The sequence below is a fragment of the Trifolium pratense genome, linkage group LG2 (assembly GCF_020283565.1).
Source record: "Trifolium pratense cultivar HEN17-A07 linkage group LG2, ARS_RC_1.1, whole genome shotgun sequence".
Classification (NCBI taxonomy): domain Eukaryota; kingdom Viridiplantae; phylum Streptophyta; class Magnoliopsida; order Fabales; family Fabaceae; genus Trifolium; species Trifolium pratense.
In genome coordinates this window covers 59,048,175-59,058,171 of record NC_060060.1, presented here as the reverse complement: position 1 = coordinate 59,058,171, position 9,997 = coordinate 59,048,175, and the positions used below count along the sequence as shown (strand labels likewise).

General features: G+C 32.8%; 2 protein-coding genes across 2 annotated transcripts; one reads left to right on the top strand and one right to left on the bottom strand.

Annotated features, from left to right (window-relative positions):
- Positions 1 to 808: 808 nt before the first annotated feature.
- LOC123909006 lies at positions 809 to 1,523 on the top strand. Its single transcript, XM_045959773.1, has one exon. It carries the CDS (start codon positions 1,010 to 1,012, stop codon positions 1,448 to 1,450), a length of 441 nt encoding a protein of 146 aa, XP_045815729.1. The 5' UTR covers positions 809 to 1,009; the 3' UTR covers positions 1,451 to 1,523.
- Positions 1,524 to 2,245: 722 nt separating this feature from the next.
- LOC123908828 (small heat shock protein, chloroplastic-like) lies at positions 2,246 to 3,645 on the bottom strand. Its single transcript, XM_045959553.1, has 2 exons — positions 3,260 to 3,645; positions 2,246 to 2,796 (listed from the first exon to the last, which is right to left on the bottom strand). Exons 1-2 carry the CDS (start codon positions 3,549 to 3,551, stop codon positions 2,360 to 2,362), a joined length of 729 nt encoding a protein of 242 aa, XP_045815509.1. The 5' UTR covers positions 3,552 to 3,645; the 3' UTR covers positions 2,246 to 2,359.
- Positions 3,646 to 9,997: the final 6,352 nt, after the last annotated feature.

The window sequence follows — 9,997 nt, the reverse complement described above, 5'->3', positions numbered from 1 at the left end:
ATTATCATTTGTTACGCCACTGCCTCAGCATGACACACACATTAATCTTAATTAATCTCAACTTGATTTGGTAGTGTCTATGAAACAACTCTTTATTTACTATATCTTTGACGTCACAAAAACCATGAACTAATGCAAAATGCAATATAAATGGTTCAATATCTAAGATATATCATAGATGAATATATAAGGAACAAAAATATCTCTCTCAACTTCATTTGAATTTAAAAGTTGTTTTTTTTTTAGTTCCACCAAATTGGGACATTGATATTTGATAGTTAGTTCAAAATGAAAGCAAGCCACCCACCCTATCATATTCATGAGCATAAGAGTAAAGTTGCATATTGGTCTAAAGGTTCTTAAAAAGTACTAAGTTAAAATGATCAAATGCAATTTCCCCACTTTCCACTAACCGTCCTTTTGTTGCATGCGTGTGGACAAATATTCCATGTTCAATTCTCAAATGTACCCTCATTCAATTCAATTTGGATTGTATGCAACAATCAACCACGTTTAAACTTTCCGATCAAGATCGAATGGTCTATATTTCAATACAGAGAATTCCTTTCACCAACTTTAATACCATCTTAGAAGCTTTACAAAACCGGCTTGTAAGGTGAGAATTACACTCACTTATAAAAATATATTCAGGCTATATTTTAACTCAATCCTACAAAACCGAGAATTACTCTCACTTATAAATATATATACAGACCATATCGCAACCGATGTAAAACTTCTTACCTCTCTTATTCTCATTCATTCTTTCCCTACTCCACAAGTTTTATACTCAACTAAAAAACAGCTTTCTACTCCACTCCACACGAAACAAACCCATCTATTTTTAAAAAAGACCTACCACACTAGTAGTCACACTATATATCTTACTTTCTTTCCCTTAAATCCCACATAACTTGCATTTTCCTCTTTATCTTTCCCTCACTCATTAAACTCCTTCCATTTTGTTATTACCACCATCAGTTCCAATTTATACTCATTTCAACAAAAAATGGGTAATTATCTTACCCTTTGTAAACCAATTTCAAGATCATGTTACATATTTGACACTATGGAAAAACATGTTAAATTTGTTAGAGTAACAAAAGAAGATGGTAAGATACTAGAGTTTAGTTCTCCAATCTATGTCAAAGATATATTAACAAATTTTCCTGCTAATAGTATTGGTGTTACAAAGAATGCAACAGAGACTTTATCACAAGATGATGAATTGAAGGGTGGAAAATTATACTACATGATTCCACATAAAGAGGCAGAGCCAGAAGCTGGAATAAAGAGGATCAAAGTTTTGATAACAAAGAAGCAGCTTCAGCAATTAGTGACTGAACAAATATCATTACAAGAATTACTATCATTTGTTAAAACAGATGGTGTTAATTTGAGATGTGATAAGAAGTCAATATTGGATTCTATACCTGAAGAAAATGAGTAACATAGAATTAATATATGACTATTTGTATTATTTTTCATTATTTTTCTAGCTGGTTTAATTAACTTTTGGTTTCCTTCTTCCATGTTGTGCTATTGTTCTTTTTTATTTTTTTTTATGTAGAAGATATATGGTAGATTTATTAAAGTTTTTGTTTTCTTTTTGGTTATAATTAAGGACTCACAGAAAACAATTAATGTAAAGGCAACCATATAACCTAATATGAAATAATTAGTTGGATATGTAGTTTACACTTGTGTTTTTATGTAATAATCATGCTCCTAAATTAAGATATGCACATATTAATGGAGGTTATTGATAAAATGTTTGTTAAGAATTCTCACGTCGATATGACCTGAATATATGTTTAAAAAGTAGAAGCAATTCTCATCTTACAAACCAGTTTTACAGGGTTGAGTTAAACTTAATATTCAATTCAAGATGGCATCAGAGCCTCCTCCATGATCCGCAGTCCAATTGAGCTGGGCGCGAGGGGTGTGTTAATTAAAAAGTCTCGCATTGATTGCAAGATGATTTGAACTCCTAATACTAGGATGTTTTTAGTAGTTAGTTTATAGTGGTTTAGTAAGTTTTAGACGTAATTACATGGAAAAAATAAGGAATTTAACTTAGTTGAAGAGAGTACAAAAGTTTGAAGACAAATCAGAAAACAAGCTAAAACTTTTGAGTCATAAATCAATTTTGTTACCAAATAACCAAACACTCACCATCTCTCCAAAAAAGAACCAAACACTCACCAAATATATAACAGAATGAGAAAGTAAACATTTGAAGATATTAAGAAATAGTAAATCATCTTATTTATTCAACACTTGATTAAACATAGTTACACAACAACAAAAATGGAAAAGCACACTATCTCAAGAAGACACTATAAAAAGCCTTAACATATCACTGAATTTGGACATCAATAACCTTGCGTTCAACTTTAGTCTTAGGAACACTAATATAAAGCACACCATTTTTCAACTCAGCCTTAACCTTATCCTTCTCACAATTATCAGGAAGCTTGAGCCTTGAATCATAAGAACTATAGCTCTTTCTTGACCAAGAATCTTCTTCACCACTTTCTTCCTTCTTAACATCACTTTTTATGACAAGAACATCATCCTCAACTGATACCTTAACATCTTCTCTAGAAAGACCAGGCATGTCAAAACGCATTTTGATTTCATTCTCTTCATCTTTGATGTCCCAAGGGACACGAATCTCGCCACCTCCAACTCCAAGGTTTGTTCCTGGGAATATCATTGCATCTTCGAAAATTCGGTCCATTGTGTCTAGAATTTGACGCATGCTCCTCATAGGTGACCATGGATCCAATAAACCTATAATAATTAAGCCACATCACAAATTAGTATTATTAGTAATATTGAAAACAACGAACAAGTACTCTAGTTTTTTTTCTTCTGGAGATATATGTCTGGTGTCCAACACGTGTCGGTATTTTCAAAACACATCAATTAAACCACTTATTCTTGACAACAAATTAAACACTTTTATTTTCTTCTACAATTACATACTCCTCTGATCTCATATATAAATAAAAATTATTTGTTCAGATTCATTAAATAACTAATATATCAGGTTCATATTATGAACTAGATACATGAGTTATTCAATAAACATTAAAAAAAATTATTTACCTACATTTTAGATCGGAGGAAGTATCTGAAATCCGATGTCCAACACGTGTCAGTGCGTTCAGACACATATCAATTAATTCATGTTTTCAATGTTAACGAAAAGGAGAAAGCAGTGCTTATATAAGAGAAAGATAAACTCACTTACCAAATGGTGAAATGTCGATGGAACTACCTCGGCGAGGCTTCCTCTCTACGGCGGTTCCTTTATCGCCGCCTTCATCGTATTTGTTAACATGTTGAACTTCCAAAGAATTGTCTTTGTTATCACCACCAGCCTGAGCTCTCACCCTTCCTAATCCTAGCCTTGGAAATTGTCTCTGTGATCGAAATGTGGCCATGCAAGGTGCAATAGTATTGTTATGTGATTTTACAGAGTACCCTGTTTTTTGAGAAAGCAGAGGTGAAACAGTTGTTGACAATGACACTGATTGAGCCATAGTTTTTACTATATGAAAATATAAAGAAATGAGCAATTAGAATGAACAACAAGAATTGGTTCCTAGAATGAGTATTTGCAATTGTTGATGAGAGTGGGAAGTGAGAGTTATGAATATATAGAGTTGATGTGAAAAGTTGAGAAGGGTCTTGAGAGTTTGAGAGAAATTATGAATGTTCTGGACACAATACTTGTCTTTTGCTATTTGTTTTTGTTTTTATCTCTCACTCTCATAGTTTCTGGAATTATCATCAAAACTCATTTCACATCATCACTAGGGAACAAATATGAGTTAATCTTGTTACGTTTTTGAGTCTTTTGTTTTTGTTATTTAAGATAGACCATGTTTCTTCAAATTTTCGACTCATCGTATTAGCTAAATTAGTCCACCCAAATTAACACTAAAAAGAAAGGAACCTGAAACTTTAAGAGGAGCAGTGCTACTACTCTCACTTAGAGCTGTAAAAAAGGGGCCGGACTATCGGGCCGGCCCATTAGCCCTATCATTTTAGACAGACCGAGCTTCATAAAATGGGGCCGGGCCTTATCGGGCTGGACCTTATCGGATCAGACTTTTTCATGGGCCGGCCCATGGGCTTTTGGGCCGGCCCATTAAAGAATTAAAAAAATTATTTAAAAAAATTCTATAATCTTTTTATTATTATATTTTGGTCCTATTTTTATGCATAAATTCATATATATATATATATATATATATATATATATATATATATATATATATAGGGGGCTGCTAACTTAGACTCAGTTGGGTCTAAGTTAGCAAGGTGCACCTTTTCAGTTGGACCAAAATACCTATTCTTTTTAATTAATTAACCAAATTACCATCAATGGACGCGGATCCAGTGTCGCGCGCGTACCGCAGTACCATGGTTACAGGCTGTTGATTTCCATCAGACAGCCAAGATCTGATCTCATCAAGACTGTCTGATCAATCAGACAGCCCAGATCATCCGAATCCATCAGATTCCAGCGCGTGCACCACACTGGATTACACCCTGGAGAGAAGAATCTACTTTTTAAAAGCAGGACACGTGTCGCTGTCTGATTGGCTGGGCGTGATTTTTTTCCATTTAATATTTTGAACTCAATTATTTCGTTGTAAATTAATTTTTTATTTATTTTTTTATACCAAAATTCATAATTTTTTTTCTCTACAAATAGAGACTTGGTTCGTTTGATTTGGACACAGAAAAAAAACCCAATTTTTCACTACCTTAATCTCATTTTTCACTACCTTACATCAACTCACTGAAACCATTCTACCAGCAAAATGGTTTCAGATTACAACTCTCTGAAACCATTGTACCAGATAAATGGTTTCAGAAGCAAACACAATTAATAAATTACTCACTGAAACCATTCTACCAGTAAAATGGTTTCAGAATACAACTATGTGCAACCATTCTACAAGCTAAATGGTTTCAGAAGCAAATAACTAATAATCAACTTACTGAAACCATTCTACCAGCAAAATGGTTTCAGATTACAACTCTCTGAAACCATTGTACCAGATAAATGGTTTCAGAAGCAAACACAATTAATAAATTACTCATTGAAACCATTCTACCAGTAAAATGGTTTCAGAATATAACTATGTGCAACCATTCTACCAGTAAAATGATTTCAGAAGCAAACATTAGTTTTTAATTACAGTTTTATCTCATTTAATTAACTAAAAATAGTTTCAGGTCTCCAAAAATTTCATAAAATATACCAAAACTTCCAGAATATTATCTACTATTTTCCTGGTATAATGGTTTCAGTGAGTTGGTTGAGTGGTGCGTGTTAAATTACAACACACAAGTAACGTATTTAGTAGACAAAAAATGAGATTAAGGTAGTGAAAAATTGCGTTTTTTTTTCGGTGTCCAAATCAAACGAACCAAGTCTCTATTTGTAGAAAAAAAAAAATTATGAATTTTGGTATAAAAATAAAAAAATAAAAAATTAATTTACAACGAAATAATTGAGTTCAAAGTATTAAATGAACAAAAATCACGCCCAGCCAACCATTGTGTGACACGTGTCCTACTTTTAAAAAGCAAATTTTTCTCTCTCCAGGTTGTAATCCAGTGTGGCGCAGGCGCTGGAATCTGATGGATCAGGATGATCTGGGCTGTCTGATTGATCAGACAGTCTTAATGAGATCAGATCTTGGCTGTCTGATGGAAATCAACGGTCTGTAACCATGGTCCTTCGGTACGCGCGCGACACTGGATCTGCGTCTACTAATGGGTATTTTGGTTAATTAATTAAAAAGAATGGGTATTTTGGTCCAATTGAAAAGGTGCACCTTGCTAACTTAGACCTAACTAGGGTCTAAGTTAGAAAACCCCATATATATATATATATATATTTTATTTTTTTTATTTTTGTTGTTTTATTGTTATTATTTGTGTTTTGTTCCTATCTGTAATCTGTTTTATTCCTATTTTTAAGCATATCATGTTTTTATTTTTATTTTTAAATTTGTTTTTTTAAATTTTTTTTTGTGCAATTAGAACGAAGGATATAAAACTTGGAATATGGTTATTTTAACCCTATCATCTTTTTATTGTATTTATTTTATATTCTTTCTATATTTTTATTTTTTTTTTTACTTAAATTACAATGGATGAATGAAAGATATAAAACTTGGAATTTTTGTTGGTAGTAATAATAATAATATGACAAAAAACTTATTGGATTAAAATGAGATTATTTGTTAGAGATTTGTTTGTTTGTTTGATGAGGATAAAGAGGAAGATATTGTTATTTGAGAGATTATGTGAGAAAATATAAGAATACGAATTACCTTCTTGAAGATTTAATTGAGAAATATAACATAAATTTAGTATAATATGTTTTTTCTTAAAAAAAAAAAAAACTATGAAAACTAGTGGGTCAGTCCATCGGGCCATGTAGACTTTTGCTTATCGGACCGGGCTAAGCAGGCCGGGTCATGAAGTTAACGGGCCGGGTTTAGGCAACCCCTTTATTTGACTGGGTCAGGCCGGACCGGGCCGGCCCTTTGACAGCTCTCACTCCCCACTCCCATCATCTCTATATATTCACACTCCCACCCAAATATCTTCTGGAGCAGTGCCACTTGCTAGCTTAAAAAAGACCAAAACGATAGACAATAATATGATTATTTTTATTTAAAAAAATTAAGTGATATTTTTGGATCTAGATTCTCTTCGGCCCTTCGTCTTACGTTGCCCATTCTGGGTCAATCATTTATCTTTTTCTTTGTCTTATGTTATGTTCTTTTTTATTTTTTATTTTTGGGCATTCAACTATTGGATTAACAAAAGGAGAAAGGGTTGAACAATAACGGCAAGAGAAGATTCAATTTCAATTTTTTTAAAGCAAGAAAAAATGAGAGAAGGGTGAAGACGACAAAAAAAATAATATTTTTATAAGGTTCGCATTCTATAAAGAGAACTTAGTTTGCAGTTTACATCCTATTAATTAAAGTTTTTTTCTTTTCTTTCTTTCTTCTGTATATCTTCAGGAGCAGTTTTTTTTAAGAAGTTAAATTAGCCCACCCAAATTGACACTAAAAAGAAACGAATCTGAAACTTTAATAGGAGCAGTGCTACTACTCTCACTCCCCACTCCATCATCTCTATATATTCACACTCCCACCCAAATATCTTCTTGAGCAGTGCCACTTGCTAGCTTAAAAAAGACAAAAACGATAGACAATAATATGATTATTTTTATTTTAAAAAATTAAGTGATATTTTTGGATCTAGATTCTCTTCGGCCCTTCGTCTTATGTTGCCCATTCTGGGTCAATCATTTATCTTTTTCTTTGTCTTATGTTATGTTCCTTTTTACTTTTTATTTTTGGACATTCAACTGTTGGATTAACAAAAGGAGAGAGGGTTGAACAATAACGGCACGAGAAGATTCGATTTCAATTTTTTTAAAGCAAGAAAAAATGAGAGAAGGGTGAAGACGACAAAAAAATTTTTTTTTTATAAGGTTCACATTCTATAAAGAGAACTTAGTTCGCAATTTAGATCCTAGAATACGAACTCTTTTTTCCCCAAGTTTTGCTATTTTCACACTCGTTATAATATCGGGGGTGCGTGTGAGATTCGGGGGAGCGAAAAGCTCTAGACATGTTGGGCCGGTCAGTTTTTTTGTTTGTCTCTTCTTTTTACTGCTACAGAACAGCTCCAGTCTCTCTTTTTTTTTTGGTTAAGTAACTCTTGTCATTAATTACTTGGCCGTGTTGTGAATGATACTACTACATATGATTGCTTTAAAATTCGACATGCCAAATTATTGTTATAGCACAATAATAAAAATATTGCTAAAAAAGCAATAAATAACTTAAATTTGGAGAAAGATGCCATATTTCTAGAGAAACAAATTAAATAACTGCAAATTTGAGGATGAGAAGTACATATTTATAGAGAAACAAACATGTTTAGAAGCGTGTAATCATCCTTGTTGCTGACTAATTCTTGCTCACATACATACAATAGTAAATATTCTTATACGTACATTACAGTTAACTCATGTGACAAAAATAATTTATTAGTTGGGTATAGTTTGTCACATCAAATTAATTAAAAGTTCTAAATAAATTGTGACCACAACTTCTCATTTAATTTACCAATGGTCATGCAACATAAGGTATGACCAATATTTCTAAACGATGAAATCAATTTCAATCCATACATTGTTGTAAATTTTAGTGTCAAAACAAAGAAACTATAATATGTTTGTTGATAGTGATTTGCCTTTAATAATTTATTGTCAAAGTGAGATGATGTTAGCATAAAAAAAAAAAGAAAAGTAAATGATGGATGAGTTGTATATTATGTCACTTTTGATTTGAAAAGGTCAATACAACAAAATTCTTCAACTTGTGTGTTTTATATTTTAGTCGAAAATTTGTCATGACTTCACTCAAGCAAAGTTGGACTGTGTTCTACCGTGTATGTGATTTTAAGACGCGTCTGTATGATTTGATTAAATGAATGTTTATAAGAATTGATTGATCATACTTATCTAAACCAAAAAGATATAATAGACTAATGATTTAAATCTAGCAAGAGATCTATTTACTCAAAACTTTAAAACATTGATAAACCAATCGTTAGTTGGTTCAATGATAATTAACGCTAAACTTGGTAGGGAGGATGTAACAAGTGTAAAATTGAAAGGATAAAGACAAGGGAAATTGTATTGAATTTTCTGGAAATTAAATCCAACTCTAGTGAGTGGAAGGATACAAGATGTGAACATAGAGAGTTTGGGAGAGAAGAATAACAAACTTCACAATTCACATAACTCACAAAATACTCCTACTATCCTATTAATAGTAACTCATGTCTCCACATAGTCTCATTATTTGGGCTTAAGTTGACTAACTCCTATTTGGGCCTATCCAATATGGTGGGTTCATTACAATACCTTCCCCTTTAAAACCAACCTTGTCCTCAAGGTTGTAGCAATTGCTCACAACACCAATTTTACCCGGATCCCATTGCTTGAACTTGAAGGAGCCAATTGTTGTACACATTTCCAAATGGTGACCAGGGTCCCATTGTTTGCAGTGGGCAAAAGAAATTAGAAACTGATTACAAAAGGTCCAAATGGATGTCTTCACCACCTCAGTTAAGAAAATTTGAGAATTCAAACTATCAACTTCAAGAAGATCCATAATTTGAACATGGTAAAATTCAAGTGCATCATTCCATGATGATGACCGAAGCATCTTCTTATGCCTAATTCTTTCCATCATTTCAACTTCAACAACCTTGATGTCACAAATAATTTCCTCATTGTAAAGCATATTTGTGAACAGACAGGAAATCAATACAACATTGATCATATCATTACCAACTCCTCTAAAAGTGATCTTGTCCTCAAGATCAAATGCTATATTGACAATTAGCTTTGATGATATTCCAATGTGGAGCCAAGTTGCCTTCTCACACTCAACTTGATCAATAGTAGCATGACATTTTGAATGTAGTTGTTGACTTTTAATTTTGATCAAGGATGGAACAACCGTGATAATGAACAAAGGAGTGGAATTTATAACTATGTGAATATTGTTACTCATGGAAAGCATGTAGAGATTGAGTATAAAGACTAGAACATTAGTTCCATTTGAAGCTAGAAATGCTACATGTTTCATATTGGTGTCAGGCATACGAGTAAGGATGATTGGAGAGTTCTTAACAAGGTTATCAAAACCGGACCGGACCGGCCGGTCGGACCGGTCGGACCGTGAACCGGTCATGAAAACGGTTCGGTTTTGAGCAAAAACCGGATATGAAACCGACCGGCAAAAAACCGCTTGAACCGGGGTCGAACCGGGTCGAACTGGCCGGGCGGTTCAAGTGGTTTTGCATATTTTTTATTTTTTTTAAAAAAATAGGGCAAACGACGTCGTTTTAACTTTTTTTTTTTAAAAAA